At 39.6% G+C, this 16,947-nt stretch overlaps 2 protein-coding genes across 4 annotated transcripts; one reads left to right on the forward strand and one right to left on the reverse strand.

Moving 5' to 3' along the window:
- Nucleotides 1-607: 607 nt before the first annotated feature.
- Nucleotides 608-6,299, reverse strand: LOC105398285 (pseudouridylate synthase 1 homolog). Of its 3 annotated transcripts, none has more exons than XM_011570356.3 (8): nucleotides 6,140-6,299; nucleotides 5,568-5,808; nucleotides 5,008-5,174; nucleotides 4,420-4,693; nucleotides 3,993-4,092; nucleotides 3,589-3,744; nucleotides 2,548-2,680; nucleotides 608-1,071 (listed from the first exon to the last, which is right to left on the reverse strand). In XM_011570356.3, the coding sequence occupies exons 2-8, from the start codon at nucleotides 5,780-5,782 to the stop codon at nucleotides 770-772; spliced, it is 1,347 nt and encodes a 448-aa protein (XP_011568658.3). In that variant the 5' UTR covers nucleotides 5,783-5,808; nucleotides 6,140-6,299; the 3' UTR covers nucleotides 608-769. The 3 variants fall into 3 exon arrangements, with proteins under 3 accessions (XP_011568658.3, XP_011568657.3, XP_011568660.3); XM_011570355.3 differs by having other exon boundaries at nucleotides 6,065-6,259; XM_011570358.3 differs by lacking the exon at nucleotides 6,140-6,299 and having other exon boundaries at nucleotides 5,008-5,166; nucleotides 5,568-5,715.
- A 2,671-nt stretch (nucleotides 6,300-8,970) lies between these two features.
- LOC105398283 (protein tipE) lies at nucleotides 8,971-10,004 on the forward strand. The gene has a single exon (XM_011570354.3). The coding sequence runs from the start codon at nucleotides 9,166-9,168 to the stop codon at nucleotides 9,844-9,846; it is 681 nt and encodes a 226-aa protein (XP_011568656.2). The 5' UTR covers nucleotides 8,971-9,165; the 3' UTR covers nucleotides 9,847-10,004.
- Nucleotides 10,005-16,947: the final 6,943 nt, after the last annotated feature.

Genomic DNA, 16,947 nt, shown 5'->3' on the forward strand with positions numbered 1-16,947 from the left:
TATTTTATTTCGATTTAAACACAGGAAGACGTGAGGATTATACGATGACCAACGGCAACGTATCAGAAAAGACAAACTAAAATATTGATTTAAGGGTGAGCATAATTTTGTGAGTTGTGTGTCGCGTATTCTGATGCGCGGGGACGAGGGGGGCGGGGAAGTTACTCGCTCCCCTCGTCCCCAAAGTAAACCGAAAATGAAATCAGGAATTCAAAATTTGCGAAAAATAAGTTATTCTCCATAGTTAAAAGTCACGTGACCAACCAAATTTCTATGGGTTTTCGCCAATTTGAAAATTCACATTTCATTTTCGGGCTTGATAAAAAAATAATATGCTGCACATATAGGTTTCGGCTTAGGCCGTGTCCCCAGCAGGCAAACCGTCAGCGACTGAGTTTGCGGCGTCTCGATTTAGTACGCTCTTCCATTATATTTGAAACGAAGTGTCCACAGTCTGCTCGTTTAGTACGCAGTTTGAAGCGTTACGCGCGCTGACTATCTCAGTATCTCACCGCTAACAGTCCGCCTACTGGGGACACGGCCTTAGTATACCCATTTTACAACACCCTCTATAGTATACTGATGACTTTCAGGATATCACTCAATCTATAACATAACATTTATTTTTGTTACTATTTTATACATAGTAATAATTATATTACATATTTTATAGACCACATATTTTATAGTCATGCTACTACATATAACCAAATATTCATACAGTGTAATTCTGCAGTAATCTGACAATGCCTAACCTAGCTAACGTATATTACGATATTTCCTTCACTGAAAACTCACTCACTTCAATTTTATCACTCTGTTCACTTCCCTCATTGGGGTTTTCTTTTTCACAAGTTTTTGCATCCACCACACTATCTTTACTAGATTTATCATGATCTTTTTTACTGTCTTCTGTAGTCGTCTCTCTCTCTGGTGCAGTGTCGTCCTCATCATCATCATCACCGCCCATTTCGATCTCGTTCTCTTCACCTTTTTCTAGAGGGACGTCATCACTCGGTTCGTACGAGTGTTGAATCAATTTCGTATCGATCCATTCGCCAATCGCATTGCCTGGAATGCGGGAAAACATATGAAACATTTACACAATAATAATAGTAATTATATCCTAGTTTAGAACAGTAACTTATGTACCTACCAGCATTAAGATTTTAGGTACCTATTTTTGATAAAACTGATAGTGTTTTGAATAAATATTATTATTATTCAATTACATTATGTACACATCTACAATCTAGATTGTGTAGGTTTCCTAACGATGTTTTCCTTTTACCATAAGAGCAGTATACTTGTAGAAACTTATATTCATTGACTGAAAATAATTCATCGGTAAGTGTACCTAGTAAACATCTATGAACTAATTAGTTTAGTCAAGGTATTTGTTTATTAGGGTACCGTAGCTTAAAAGGAAAAAAGAAACCCTTATAGGATCACTTTGTTGTCCGTCCGTCTGTCTGTCCGTCTGTCACCACCCTTTTTCTCAGAAACGGGTAAAGATATCAAGATGATATTTTGCATAAATATACAAATTTACGGCCCCGACAATGTAGTAAAATAAAATAATGAAAAAATAATAATTTGGGTACCTCCCAATATTAGTCAAGGGGGATGATTTTTTTCCCATTGTTTCGATGGTGTGGTGTATCGTTGAATAGGTCTTAAAAATATGTATTATAGGTCTGTTCAAAACATTTTTTGCATTTAGCCCCCCTGTGGGCTAAATGGTTGGTCCAAAAAATATGAAAAAATTCATATATGAAATTCAATATGATGAAATTGAAAGGAAAACTATCACAGGTAAGTAGTCTTTACAAGTTTACGAGTAATAGTCAATATAGTGAATTACAAACTTACATTTAAAGTAGCAGAATTGACCATGACGTATAGTATATCAATGTATGGCAAATTATAATTTCAACTAAAATGTTAAGTTTGTTTTTGAGAGAACTTATCTTTGTACGGAACCCTCAGTGCGCGAGGCCAACTCGCACTTGGCCGGTTTTTTTTAATGAATATGTACCTAGTTAAATTCTTATGCGTGAGACAAAGGTTCACTTTTTCCAAGCGAAGCTCGCAAGCAGACCTAGATACTTAATACTCTTTATGACGAAAAACTAAGGTTCAGTGCGCTGCTGCGCGAGCCACGACTCTATCTCGTTGTATTAATCGTGCCGATTGCACGATAGCTCCCGATTATTCCTTTTTCGTCAGTATAGAGTAACCCTCCTAGAGTTTGTAGGTATTGACTTATAATATTACTAGCGTAAGGACAGGGCCAACCCCTCAAGAAAATAGCACCCTGGCGCTAGCCCCAAAATTTTATATAACTATGTCATAATTTGAATAAGGTCCAGCGCGTGCTTCCTTTTGAAAGAATTGGTATAAAATTTAAGTCGTCTAAGCCTATCGCACTACCGATCACTTCTCAACATCACCAAAGGTTAACTGGTAGCGAATGCTACTAGCATAAAGTTCACCTTTGTACCAATTTACTTTGTGCAATAAAGAATTTAATAATAATAAGTTTACCTTCGAGTTCCCCTCTAACAATGACTGGGTAGATGTGGTCGTGTTTGAACTTCTGCACGGCTTCCTCCTCATCTTGCCAGGTGAGACTGTCGTGGCTGGTCTTGTACCGCGCGTCGTACCGGTCATAGTGCACCTGAGGAAGGCGAGGATGATGAGCATCGGTGGCAGCTCGTGCGGAGTGCAGAAAGGAAATTCACGCTAATGGCGACATTAAATGTATGTCTGTCTCTTTCTTTCCGTATAGTGTCACAGCAAGGCAGCAATATATTTAAGGTCGAGATTAGCTGTTCTTTCTGCAACTCATCGTCAGAAGGGTAAGCGCCCGCCTCTCGCACCAGACACGACTCTCTGACACGCGTTATAACGATTGAATTAATTGAGAACATCATGAAGTAGACATGATAAATTATTGTCAGGACGGCGACGTAAGACAATGGATGACGTAGTTAAATTCACAACTAAGTACACAAAAATGCAGTATATGTGTGTTCAGCCGTCTTAAACAGATCGTAGGTGGCTTATGTGACCTAAATTCACATTATTAATAAAGGTTGTTTATGCAGGTAGGTATATGCGGTGGGTTAAATACTCAACATTAATTTGAATAGAGGTGGTGTAACGGATAGGGTTAGGCTCTTATTCGTGAGGGTTCGAAACATCCAATGTACCAAGGAATTCTTTAGAAATAAGTACTCTTACGGTGAAGGAAAACATCATAAGGAAACATCTAAGGCCTAATTTTTAATTGGAAAGAATTCTGACATTTTATAAGTGATGCTATTTAAAAAGCTCTTCACCGAAAAAAGGTAAAATTTGGGTCTATTTCAGGGCAATAAAAATAATGCCAGATATTATTTTTATGTTTTAATAGAAAGTTTTTATTGATTCTAGATGTTATACTCTCAGTGCACAGAGTCAAGCGAAAAACGGGTGTTTAACTTGATGAAAATTGTTTAGTTGTTGAATATTTGACTTGAACAATAGATTGGAGAAATTTAACTTATTAATAGTCTATTAGAATTACAGCAAAAAGATACATACCATATCTAAAACCAATCCCAATCCGGGGGCAGTAGGAATCATAACTTTTTCTTTGCCGAATGATTTCTCCAGAGTGGCCATGTCTGTATGCCCTCGCACTACCGCTATGGTCAAACCAACCATTTTCCTGATCTGATGCAGCATAAAACTCTGGCCCTGTAAGAAAGTTAGGCTGAATAAGACATTCAGTAGTACAGTAACCTATTAAAATAAATTAATATAAAAAATAATTCTTTATTTAATTCTTCATTGCACAAATATAAACATAAGTGTACAAAGGGTGGACTTTACAATAAGTATTTTCTACCATTCAACCCAGAGAAGGTGCAAGTTATAAAAGAAAATAGTTAATTTATACAATTTATAAGTGGCGGAAGAATTAAAAAAGCAGAAATTGTGATTACCTTGACGAGTAAAACAGCAAACTCCATTTCAGAGTCAACAAATACTTTTTCAACACCAAAACTCATCATGAACCTGGATGCTGAAGGATCCGTGTGGTGTCTGAAAATATATAATAATATTAGTTTTGAAATATTAACTTCAAATGGTCTTAACTTACATAGAGCTAGTAAAGATGATGCACATATTATTTTTTTATCATATATTGTCTACCTGAGTGACTTCTTTGTAAGTCGGTGACAAACACAAGAGTAAGACTAGGGTTTGTCATCAAGATGAGAGGATTCAGGATCAGTTTTACCCTGGTTAGTCGGCTACTGAAAATAAGTTTTTTCACTACAACGGCAAACCCTAGTCCAGCTCAAGTTTTTGTTTACTATCTAACAGTGTTAAAACAACGTTATAAAGATAGGTGTAGGCATTACTTACTTCTTTTCTGTAAAATTGTGGTAACTTTTAGTGCCTTTATAGACTCCTAAAACTTTGTTGACTTCCTCTAGTTTTTCAGGAGTTATTCTATATTTTTTTCTATCTTCAACGGTGATTAAACTTGATTCAAAAACATATGTAGGTAGTGTGTAACTGTATGTGCGAGCATTACATTTTCCTTTGGAATTAAATTTATTTGTGACCCGTTTTATGCCAAAAACTCTTATACACTCTGGTAGTCTGCTGTTAATCTCTTCTTTGTGAACTTCTAATGCTGAAATTTTTTAGTAGAATTATTAATTAGCACTAAATTAAAATTTGTAATACACATGCTGTATCATTAAGGTACTGATAATCCTAAACATAATTATATTGTACATGAAATGTGTCTTAGTTTATCTGGTAAGACTGTAGTAACATTAATTAATGAATGTCTCATGATATATTTTAAAATTTAACATTTTGTTGACTGTTTGCTGCACTTATTAATAAAACCATGGTTTGGTGGTATGAAGATGGACGGTTTCAAAAACAAATTAAGAGAAGATGGTGACTTTTTACCTAGCAGGATTGAGAAAAATAACTTACGCATTTTAAGTGAAACCACTTGTCTGGCGGCTGAGACACCCTTGTCAGTCCTCGAGCTTCTCTGAAACTGTGCATTCTGCTGGTTCTTAAAGTCTTCATCTGATATGTACTTGGCTTCAAGCAATGCCTTCAATAACTCCTCTTCTATCGTTGGCACACCTGGGTTTCTGAGGGAATTAGTGGTCTATTTTCAAAATAACAATGTAGTTCTATTTAGGATGTATGTCCTAACTGCAGATGTATGGCTTCATGGCCTTCCTAACATGTGCTCGCTGTAGGTTGTTGACTAACTGCTTAGTGTGCTTACATAGACTGGTTACATGTATCTACTCGTACCGGTAACCTGACGTATATGCGAGGGCGATAGTTTCCGCTCTAAGTTTTAGGTGACTCTCTGTGAGCGCTTTTGCATAATCAAGTTACCGGTACGGGTAGATACAGGTAACCAGTATCTCTATGTAAGCACCCGAAGATTAGTACGCCCGGACGTGGCGAAGAATATTAGAAATCTATTGTCGTCAGGCGCGATATCAAAGGTTAATAAAGTAGTAGATACATACCTTTGCATCCCATAGTAGTCTACCCCACAGTAGCCAAGTAGCATGGCCATTTTCTTCTTCTTAATCCTCTCGAACGGCTTATCGCCATCACAAGTCCTCTTGTTCTCACTTTCATCGTTTTCTTTCTTTGAATAATTTTCCCACTGCCGTTTCCTGAACCGGGTGAACTTCTTGTTAGAGACCACTTCATTGTCTTCAGTCACCGCCACGTCCATTGCAGCTGCCAGGCCTCGCACTGGACCTATAAAAATATAATAGGTAAGTAATATGTGGGTTTTTGTGTTCCATTCCGTGATAAGCTAACCTTAACTAGTTGAATTTTTTTAAGAGATTTGTGTTTTTGCGGTAATATTTAATAGAGTTAGACAAGAGCTAATATAATTGTCGTTTATCATACATTTTGATACAGATAAATAAGCTAAAACAGTAACTAAAGATAATAACCATGTGCCGAAATGGCGGTTAAAAATGGTCGCTCAGACAGCGGTTTGACCTACCTGTCTTTAGGTGAAGCCGCGGTAAATTCTGTTTCAGAATATTAGAAAATATCTTAAATAATCCAACAGACATACCTATAGAGCAATATACAAATTCACAATACACAAACGGCAAAAAATACACAAGAATATGCAATGAACTACTATAAATCACAAAAGAAATGAATCCGGTCCGGCAGCCATATTTATTTTGTGATTATTTTTCTTGTTATTTTTTTTTTGCTCTATGTTCTTCCGACCACAGACAGTATTATAAAAACTCAGAATATTGTTCTAACTAGGGATGTGAAAAAATAATCGATTATAAGTTGTTTAAAAAAATATTATATTCATCGATTTACTTCTATAGTAATTCGAGTTCTTGCACAAGTTTTGGTTTCCACCAAGTGGGTGCAGCAATGCACCTCTGCCTACCCCGCAAGGGAGTACATTAGTACAAGGCGTGAGTACGTGTGTTTGTTTTGGTTTCCACCTAACACCTAACCTAATGTAATAACACAAACACACTGCAATGTTTAATTAATCTTATGTAACGAGAAGGCCTCGCTTCGTTGGGCTTTGAAGGGATAGTCACAGTACGCGAGTCCGCCAATGATTTCAAAAGGAAGGATACGCCCTTCAGAACATTTTACTCAAACCTTCTTCATACAAGCAAAATAACTGCCATCTGTCATAATTTGTTGGAACTATGTCAGAGCCTTACTTACTTACTTACTTATCCTGACGACGCAACCTTGTACGTGCGTTCATATTTTACCGTCACCGGACAGTAGGTACATAATAATATGAGTGAGTTGCATGCGGACGTCCGTACAAGGTTACATCGTGCGGCCATTGTAGACTTTGGTAGTAAAATAATTATCGCTTTAAAATGTGTTTATTTATTTATTAAGGATGATATGATATTTCATATTCCTTTTTGACCTTCGTATCATAGTTTTTGTAGCCTTTCACAACAAAAATAGGCATATTTTCACAAGAAACAAAGACTATCTCTCCGTCACAGACAACTGTCGACTGAGGACCGTTGGCCCTAAAATGTCTATTTTAGGGCCAACGCGCGGGTGCCATTTTCTTCAGTGGTTGGGCCTGTCCTTACGCAGTAATATATATGTCAATGGAGTCCGCGTTTTTCTATGGTCACAGTCATTGAGTATGAATGGTCTGGAGACGAAATAGGCAGACGTTCCCCTCTGGCGGGGTGGTAGGCCAGAAAGGCCCACCGATTTATAAAAACTAGTTGCAGTCTCAATTTTCACTAGACTCAATCTAGTTGGCAAAGCGTTCGTTTCATAGAAAATGATTTGTTTACATACTAAAATGACAGCTTCAATTCATAGAATATCCGGATTCCGGATTTGATCACAGATTTGATCATGGTTTATTGTTATTAGCTGTTTCCTAGCAACCAATGTCAAAAAAATGCAATAGTGATGTACCGGTATGTACATATGTATTAATCGCCAAAAAAGGTCATAGTTGGGAAGCGTCTCCGTAGTCGAATTGGCTTCAGTAATCGTAACTGATCACTGAAGTTAAGCAACAACTGACACGGTCAGCCATTGGTAGGTACAGCATGAGTTACCGATTTCAAATGGTTCTTTTCCGGACGCTTCCGTGCTTCGGACGGGAAGTTAAGCCGTGGGTCCCGGTTGCTGCTTCGGCAGCAGTAGTTAAGCCTAGTCAGAGGCCGCCCGAAGGGGCGGCTTGAAAGCATCTGACCGTCGGGTTACCCACTTACTCGACAAATTCAGTGCATTGTATTCATTCAAAAACGGCGATACGGCTCGCAACCTATCACGTGAGTATAAATGTATAGCGAAAAGCGGGTGACTTCGTTTATTAATCATTCCTAATTAAATTTAACTATACCTAATTAATTTGAAATTAGTATGTTACCCATGTTCTCGAATTCATTGATAACACTTATCGATAATTGTTACATCCATTGGCAAGAAAAATGAAGATCGCTACGCTATAGGAACTATAAAGTCATGACAATAAAGCTTTTTACACTGTTTAAATTTGGTTTAAATAAAACTTTTTATCACTGTCAGTTATTTACATTTTAAAAATAAAATACCGATTGTTAATATCTTTTTAACGGATTTGTTTTAAATAAATATAATAGAGCGATTAGATACGGTCTATAAAAAAACGTTAGGATGCACTTCCGTTTTCAGGACTTTATAGTTGGACAAGGCTGGCAGCCCAAAAAAACCGTTTCAAAGGTGTTCCGTTTCTCTACTAACTTGCCAGGCTGTACCCACTGGTAACTTATCGAACTGACTGGCTGCGTGTCATTGACAATGACACAGTCATTGACACAGGGAACAGGGAGAACGGTGCGGTAGGGTAAAGCGACCGCTTCTCACGCCAGAGATGCGGGCGGGTTCGAATCCCCTCGCTGACATGAGTTTTTTTTGGAATTGAAGTATAACTTCCTACCTACCTAGTTACAACGTAACATAGCTCTTACGGTGAAGGAAAACATTGTGAGGAAACCTGCACATGCGTATCCTAGTGCATTGTACCTACTCATTAAAAAACGGCGATATACGGCACCGTCGTCGTGACCTATCACGTGAAAACAAATGTACAGCGAAAAGCACCTCTGACTATCCCTTAGGGGATTACAGAGCATAATTACTTATATTATTATGTTACTATTTAGTTAACTAACTAGTTATAACTATAGGTAGGTACATAAAAAAAATATATCCATCGTCAATATAAGTAGTTACATATACTTTCCAAGATATTGACTCTGGGAGCAAGGACAATAGACAAGGAACATTAACTAGGTACTTAGGTACTACTTCTGTAACGAGAAGCTCTGGAGCCCATTCATCTGCAACACAATGAGTTTAGTGGACGATGGCGATGCACCTACGTATATAAGTACCTATATATTGTACCACCTAGCTATATGTCTACATACCGTCGAATGCAACACAATAAAAACAATCATTAAATGGTACTACCTACGTAGCATTGCATGGAATTCGCCAAAGTGCGCAGGTCCACAGTGCACGCATGCGCCGCAGCCCACCTATACCCAGAAACAAGGTAATCAGTTCAGCATGGGTTGACGCCGCAACATGAGGGGAGGCAGTTCCGAGAGGCTCGTCGCGCGGCCGACGCGCCGCCGCGGCGAGACCCGAGCCAAGCTGACGCGCTACATCACCATCACGCTCGCGACGCTGCTGGGCGGCGGCGCCTCCGCGCTGCTCTTCCTCGTGCCGCTGTACGCCGACCCCGCGCTCAGCGCGCTCGCCGCGGACTTCGACCCGGTCCCCGCCGAGTGCGTGACGGAGCGCCGCGACGACCGCCTCGGCCTCGACAACTGCACCTGGGCCTCGTGCCGCGAGGGCTGCACCAGCGACGCCTACAAGTGCACGCAATTACACGTCAAATACAAGCCGTACAGCGAGGAATGGCGGCCAGCGATCCTGTTCGTCAACATAAAAGGCTGTGGGTATCCGCCGATGGTGGATTGTGAGAACTTTACGACGAGTTACGGGTTCGTGGGGGCGAGGTACCCTTGTTTCTGGTCGCGGGCGGATGATAGTGTGGTGGTGCCGCGGTGGTCGCGCGGGGAGCAGGTGGCCACGGTCACGCGCACGCTGGCGCTGCCGCTGTTCCTGGCCGGCTGCGCGGGCATCGGGCTGTGCGCGCTGCACTGCGAGTGCCGCCCGCGGAGACGCCGCCGCCCGCCACGCCGCCCGCCGCGCCTGCCAACCCTCTCGCCGGACGACACCTCCGTCTACCGATTAGCTTAGCGGAAAATTTAGTCTTAGGTAAAGAAATAACTGGCACAAATACCTTATTTTATTATTATTAACCACTGGAGTTTAATAGATGTTCGGAAGGTTTAAATGTTATTGTAAATATTGTACCTGCTGAGAGTGTAAATAAAAAGTGATTAAATAACAAGAGATTGCACTTTTTTATTCTGGTTAACTTTCGCGTAAGTATATTTTGCAACACCATTTAGGTTACCTAATAAAGGTGTAATAAAATAAGGTTTACAAGCGTTCTTTTAGAAAGTCGATGGCTCGAGAGTTAACTACATGAATCAGTTTAGTGGGTCATCTTGAATGCCTATTGGTTCAATTTGGTTTTAGGTTGAAGGCTGCATTTGCCTGTCATTAAATAATGGGGGTAGCTTGGGGCTAGCGTAGGATTCGTAGGAACCTTGTACTTATGCACGAATAGTTACATACCGCCGATTGTACTATTTATTTTATTTTCTATGTTTATGAAACTGTTTCTGTTTGTGTGCAATAAAGAGTATTTTATCTTTATTATGTTCCTAGGTCCTAGGTGAGTAGTTATTGAATATCATGGAAGTAATATAAGTACTTATGACTTCCATGTTGAATATACTTAGGTACCATATTGAAGCTTTACTTTTAAGTAAGTACCTTTTATAGTAGAAGACTTCCCTGTCTATTGTCTATACAGAATGTATAGTTATATACTTACATCCTTTTGAAGTTTTTTTGATTTGTGAGGTAGCTAGGTACTCTAGGTAGTCTTTCGCTACCTCAGCAACCAATTCTATAAGTATTCTATTCTATTATCTTTGGGGGTTTAAGTACCTGCACCTGGCCCTCTCGAGTGGAAGCTTTGTGCATATCCCCAAGGTCTAAACTGCCTTTCTAAGCTTGGAGCATTTCCCACCACGCTGGTCCACTGCGGGTTGGTGGGTTCACATATTATCTATGTATGTGTGCTAAATAGATATGCAGGTTTCCTCACGATGTTTTCCTTCACTGGGTATATATATGTCGCAGGCAACTGGTTTAATCTCCTGTTTGATTGAACCACTAGCCCGTTCATTGGATGGCGCTATTCAGTTGTATGACTAAAGGACAACTGACTGAACGTCATTCAGCGAAGTCGTTGAATGGGATATAGTATAGCAACTTTGTAATGTCTGGTTAGGGTGAACATGACCAGACAAGAGTCAACAAAAAGACTATGTTACAAAGCTCTCATCTCACAAATTAACTAAACAATAACAATAAACGTTCCTTCATATTGTTGTTCATAATTATCCAGCTTCGCCACTTTTTTTCTTTGAAACTTTCCGCCCGCGGCGTAATAATTGGTAAATCCATGTTTTCACACTATTTTAACACAAATAACGCACTTTAAAGCTAATTTATTTGCAAAAAACTAACAAAATAGGTGCTTTTTGTGTCAGCTGTTAGCTGTTAGACGCCATATTTGTTTTATTCACCACCTGACTGATTTTAAGTCAGCTAACTAGTTGGACGTTTTGTGACGCTTGTACAATCAACGTTCGGCCTAGTCATACAACTGAACAGCGCCATCCAATGAACGGGCTAGTGGTTCAATCAAACAGGAGATTAAACCAGTTGCCTGCGACATATATATCCCATTCAACGACTCCGCTGAATGACGTTCAGTCAAGACGTCGAACGTTACAATCAACGACTTGACGAGTTGTCCTTTAGTCATACAACTGAGTAGCGTCATCCAATGAACGGGCTAGCGGTTCAATCAAACAGGAGATTAAACCAGATGCCTGCGACATATATATAAGTGCGTTATTTATGTTAAAATAGTGTGACAACATGGATTTACCTATTATTACACAGCCGGCGGATAGTTTCAAAGAAAAAAATGTGCTGAAACTGGATAATTATGAACAACAATATCAAGGTACGTTTATTGTTATTGTTTACTTAATTTGTGAGATAAGAGCTTTGTAACATAGTCTTTTTGTTGACTCTTTTCTGGTCATGTTTATCCTAACCAGACATTACAAAGTTGCTATACTATATCTCATTTAACGACTTCGCTGAATAACGTTCAGTCAAGACGTTGGACGTTACAGTCAACCACTTGACGAGTTGTTCTTTAGTCATTCAACTGAGTAGCGTCATCCAATGAACGGGCTAGCGGTTCAATCAAACAGGAGATTAAACCAGATGCCTGTGACATATACATTGTTTCCTCACGATGTTTTCCTTCACTGTAAGAGAATACCTGGTATACATTGTTCTTAAGTTAAAAGAACTCATTGGTACATATCAGCGCTGGGATTCGAACCCGCATCTCTTGCGTGAGAAGCGGGTGCTTATACTTGACTGAGCTACCACCGCTCCACCCGTGGTAGCTCGGCGACCCTTTGAGCGAGGCCCCATTAGTGCGTTGCGTTGCGTCGCCCCAAAGGTACGATCGTCCAAACGTCCCAAAAATATATGGCAGTGACGACGCAACGCACTAGTGGGGCCTCGCTCTTTAGCTAGTGTTTATACGAAGAACTAGCGCCGCCAGTTGATACGAGTAAATCATAACTTCCGTTTGAAAGCGGGTTTACAAAACTGCCAAGGCCATCCCCCTCGTCATGCTTTTTAAAAATTTTGTGCTTACCTGGTGCCGACTATTACCTAACCAAAACATAAGGATGTTAGATAAGTTTCTTTCCTTTTCGGTAAGTAGTTAATTACTTACAGGGATTGCAGACTTGAGAGTTATTCTTATTTCTGAGAGACTTCATTATTACTTCTTAGGTACACACGGCAACGTTAAATGGTTGGCAGGGCACACTAACGTAGGTAGTGTATGTGTGTGTCATCGACGTCGACGTAATTATTTAGTTCTGGGCAACCCACACACGGATATTGTAAGCATGTAGTTGTGCCAGTGACAATAATTCATTGTTTTTATGATATGAAGCAAAATTTTGCAAGGCATTGTAATAGATTGAATGGCTCAGTTGGTATGATACAAGACTTACAATAATCCGTATGGTGGTTCAAATCCCACTGAACTTACAATATTGCTTTTTGTTTTTTTTAATAGATTTAATTATTTTTTTTAAGATGGTTAATAATAGTATTGTAGTATATACGAATAAAAGCAACAGAGAAAGTAAATGAAACAAGTTATTAAGTGTTAAAATTACAAAATTTATTCTTGCCGTAACATAAACATTAAGGATGTTACGTTTTTGTTGTTTTTCGTTTTAAAACATATAGTTGTAGTTTATATTAATAAGGAAAATTTTCAATTTAAGTTTTAAATCATAATAAACATCAGAAAAGAGTGGACTGGCTGTTTTACTAAAGTAAATAGGCAAGTCTTATTGTAAGTGACCTAAGTCTCTTTAATAAATAAAGATAAAAAAATAAAATAAAATAAAAATAGGCAAGTCATTAGTTATATGAATCAACATGTTAATTAGCTAGAAATAAGATAACTTATTCCAACCTCTGTAACAATAACATCATTAACACATTGGCTTACCCATAATTGAAAATAATAATAAGTATTTAACAAAATAACTAAAATCTTATACAAATGGTGTTGGAATTGTAAACGAAAAGTCATAGTCAAGAAAAAAGGAAAATAGCACGTACTCTATGTGTTGGCCGTCATCACTACTCATCACTCACTTCATGTGTATCACTGTGTATCGATTTATATGAGACTATTAAATCGAGGCTAATCTTGATCAACTAGTGGCTTTTAATAAAAACCCAATAGGTTATGGGCCCAGGACAGCTTGGCGCGTGTCATACAATAAATATTTTTGGAAAATACTACTACAAAAATAAAATAATATCTAATTAAAAGGCCGGTTGTCAAACAGTTTTACAAATACAAACAGCAATAATGGCGAGTTCTATTACGACACCAATTGGTCTCCCTGTAGACAAACTAAAAGGGATGGAAGACTACAACCAGTGGAAATTTATGCTGAAAATGCTCCTCATGCACGAGGATCTTCACGACTGTATCGAAGGTGAGGACAGTTGTAAGGATGAGAGGAAGAAGCAAAAGGCGATGGCAAAAATATGTCTGTCAGTAGGTCCGTCTGCGTTGCAACATGTACGCCATGCAAAGACGCCTTATGAGGCCTGGAGCAACCTCCAGCGTGCATATGAGGACAAGGGGCTGTGTAGAAGACTCGGGCTGTTGAGGTCGCTGTTTGGTGTGAAGTTACAGGACAGAGATGGTATGCAGAGCTACCTAACATATATTACGGAGGTCGGGCAACAGTTGTCGGATATAGGATCAGCAATAGAGGATGAGTTCCTGGCAATAATAATGCTGAGCGGGCTATCTACAGACTTCGACCCACTAATTATGGCGCTGGAGAACTCCAATACGAAGCTGACAAGCGAGACAGTCAGGAGTAAACTTCTCCAGGATCGGCGTGATGGCAAGGAAAATGAAATGAATGCACTGGCGGTAAAGAGACCTTGGCTAGTGAGGTGCTTTCGTTGTAAGAAGCCTGGTCACGTGAAGAAGGACTGCCCTAATGATGAGGTCATGGAGCCTAAGGCGGGAGGAAGACGAAGTAGTGTAAAAGAAAACTCGCTACTGACGGCCTTGTCGGTGAAAGTTCAGAACGACGTATGGTACATTGACTCAGGGGCGACTCATCACATGTGCAATAACAAGCATATCATGCAAGAGCTGCAATGCACCAAGAAGCTGGAAGTAAATGTTGCCAACGGAGAGAAGTTACTGACTGAGGGTATCGGCAAAGTAAAAGTATTATTGAAGACTGGTTTTAAGACTATAAGTGAAGTCTACTATATTCCTAAACTATCAGCAAATCTACTTTCAGTTAGTGAGTTAAATAGGAAAGGGTTTCGTGTAGTTTTTGATAATAATTTATGTAAAATAGTTGATGAAGGTGAAGTTATTGCCACTGGTACTGGTTTCAATGGTGTTTATGAGCTTGATGTAGTTAAGTCAGGGATCGCCATGAACTCAGCATGTGTGGAGTCGGTGACTGCACAGTCTAGCGAGGTTTCAGAGATGCCTGCACTAGTTTCTGAGCAGGGCATTGAGCAGGAGTCGGTGACTGGAGAGTCTAGCGAGGTTCCGGAGGTGTCTGCGCTGGTGTCTGCGCAGGGCATTGATCACGAGTTGTGGCATAAGCGACTTGGACACCTGAATGCCAGGAGTATGAAACTGATGAAAAATGGGCTAGTCACAGGTATGGATTATCCAAATACTACTTTTAATCCATGTGTAGCTTGTATAGAAGGTAAACAGACCAGACTGCCATTTCCTAAGAAAAGTTATAGTAGGTCGTCTGTCAAACTAGGGTTGGTACATACAGACGTATGTGGACCTATGCAGGTACCATCATTAAGTGGGAAAAGGTACTTTGTTACCTTCATTGATGATTTCTCGAGGAAAACATTCATCTACTTCATGGATAGAAAGAGCGAGGTCTTTGAGAAATTTAAACTATTCAAAGTGCTTGTAGAGAATGAAACAGGTAGTAAAATCAAAACCTTGAGAAGTGACAATGGGGGCGAGTACATGTCTAATCAATTTCAGGAGTATCTGAAGAGCAGTGGGATAAAACATCAAACTACCGTCCCACATTGTAGTCAGCAGAATGGTGTGGCGGAGCGGGCTAATCGCACCATAATGGATAAAGCCCGCTGCATGCTCCAGGAGGCTGGGTTGGAGAAACAGTACTGGGCGGAGGCGGCGAACACGGCTGCCGTACTCAAGAACTATACACCAACCAGAGCGGTCATGGGAACAACACCTGAAGAAAAATGGACATCCAAAAAGGTGAATGTAGCACACTTACGTGTATTTGGTTGTGTAGCATATGCCATTGATGAGAAAGCCAGGAAATTGGACCCTAGATGCAAAAGGTATATTTTTGTAGGGTACTGTGAGGATAGTAAAGGGTATAGACTTGTAGATCCTGCTTTTCCAAAGAAATGTATTAAAGCCCGGCACGTCACATTCATGGAAAGTATGTTTTTGGATAAAGTAGTGTCCAATGATGATAAAAGTAAGGAGCATGATGAATTGTTAATTTTAGATTCATCTGATAACTTAGATAGTACTACACAACCTGATCCAGCACAGTCGTCGACGGAAGCTTCTGAGACATCATTATGTCAGCCAGACGTGGTCGAGATGGATCAGTTGTTACCTGACGACACAGTGAATCCTCGGAGACAAACCATGTTCAGTCTGGATTCATCAGTAGAATCTGTAAATTCGGATAACCACTCTTCGGACCCTACATATATTCCAGGATGTTCAAGCATGGATTCGGAGGACTCGCTTGATTTTGAAGATGCTGATACGGATGGGTATGCTGGGTTTACAGCGGTTACGAAGACGAAGATATACCGAAGACAATAGAAGAGGCTCTGGGTGGCTGCGAGTCTAAATATTGGAAGGAAGCTATACAAGATGAGTATAACTCTTTCATAGTTAATGAATGCTGGACACTGGTTGATCTGCCTTCGGGGCAAAAACCAGTAAAATGTAAATGGATATTTAGCAAAAAGAGAGACCTAAATGGAAAATTGTTAAAGTATAAAGCTCGTCTGGTGGCGAAGGGTTATACACAAAGATACGGAATTGACTACAATGAAACATTTGCACCTGTGGTTCGCTACTCAACAGTTAGAATACTGTTAGCATTAGCTGCTCAATATGATTTAGTTATAGAGCACCTAGATGTAAAAACTGCATTTTTGCACGGGTTACTAACCGAAACTGTATATATGGAGCAACCTGAAGGTTTCATCCAAGGTGGAGGTCAAGATGAAAAGGTCAGGAAAGTATATAAGCTGAACAAAGCAATTTATGGCTTAAAACAGGCGGCGAAAGCATGGTATGAACGCATTAATGATGTTTTCATCAATAAATTGCAATTTAGTAGACTATCTTCTGAGCAATCGGTGTATATTCATAATACTGATGATGAAGTAATAATCGTAGCGCTGTATGTGGATGACATCATGATCTTTAGCTCCGAAAATTCTGAGAAAAAGAAAGTTATTAAGGAAGGGCTGATGAAAGAGTTCGTGATGCATGATTTGGGACCGGCTCATTAGGTTCTAGGTATG

This window comes from Plutella xylostella, chromosome 7, assembly GCF_932276165.1.
Source record: "Plutella xylostella chromosome 7, ilPluXylo3.1, whole genome shotgun sequence".
In the NCBI taxonomy this organism is placed as follows: domain Eukaryota; kingdom Metazoa; phylum Arthropoda; class Insecta; order Lepidoptera; family Plutellidae; genus Plutella; species Plutella xylostella.

Bases quoted from the DNA above. Each gene is read 5' to 3' on its own strand.
- LOC105398285 (XM_011570355.3), bottom strand. From the start codon at position 6,137: ATGTCTGTTGGATTATTTAAGATATTTTCTAATATTCTGAAACAGAAT. The intron at 3,745-3,992 runs GTAATCACAATT...ACTTTCTTACAG, and splicing joins TTGCTGTTTTACTCGTCAAG to GGCCAGAGTTTTATGCTGCA. The intron at 2,681-3,588 runs GTATGTATCTTT...CGCCTTCCTCAG, and splicing joins TGGGATTGGTTTTAGATATG to GTGCACTATGACCGGTACGA.
- LOC105398283 (XM_011570354.3), top strand. From the start codon at position 9,166: ATGAGGGGAGGCAGTTCCGAGAGGCTCGTCGCGCGGCCGACGCGCCGC.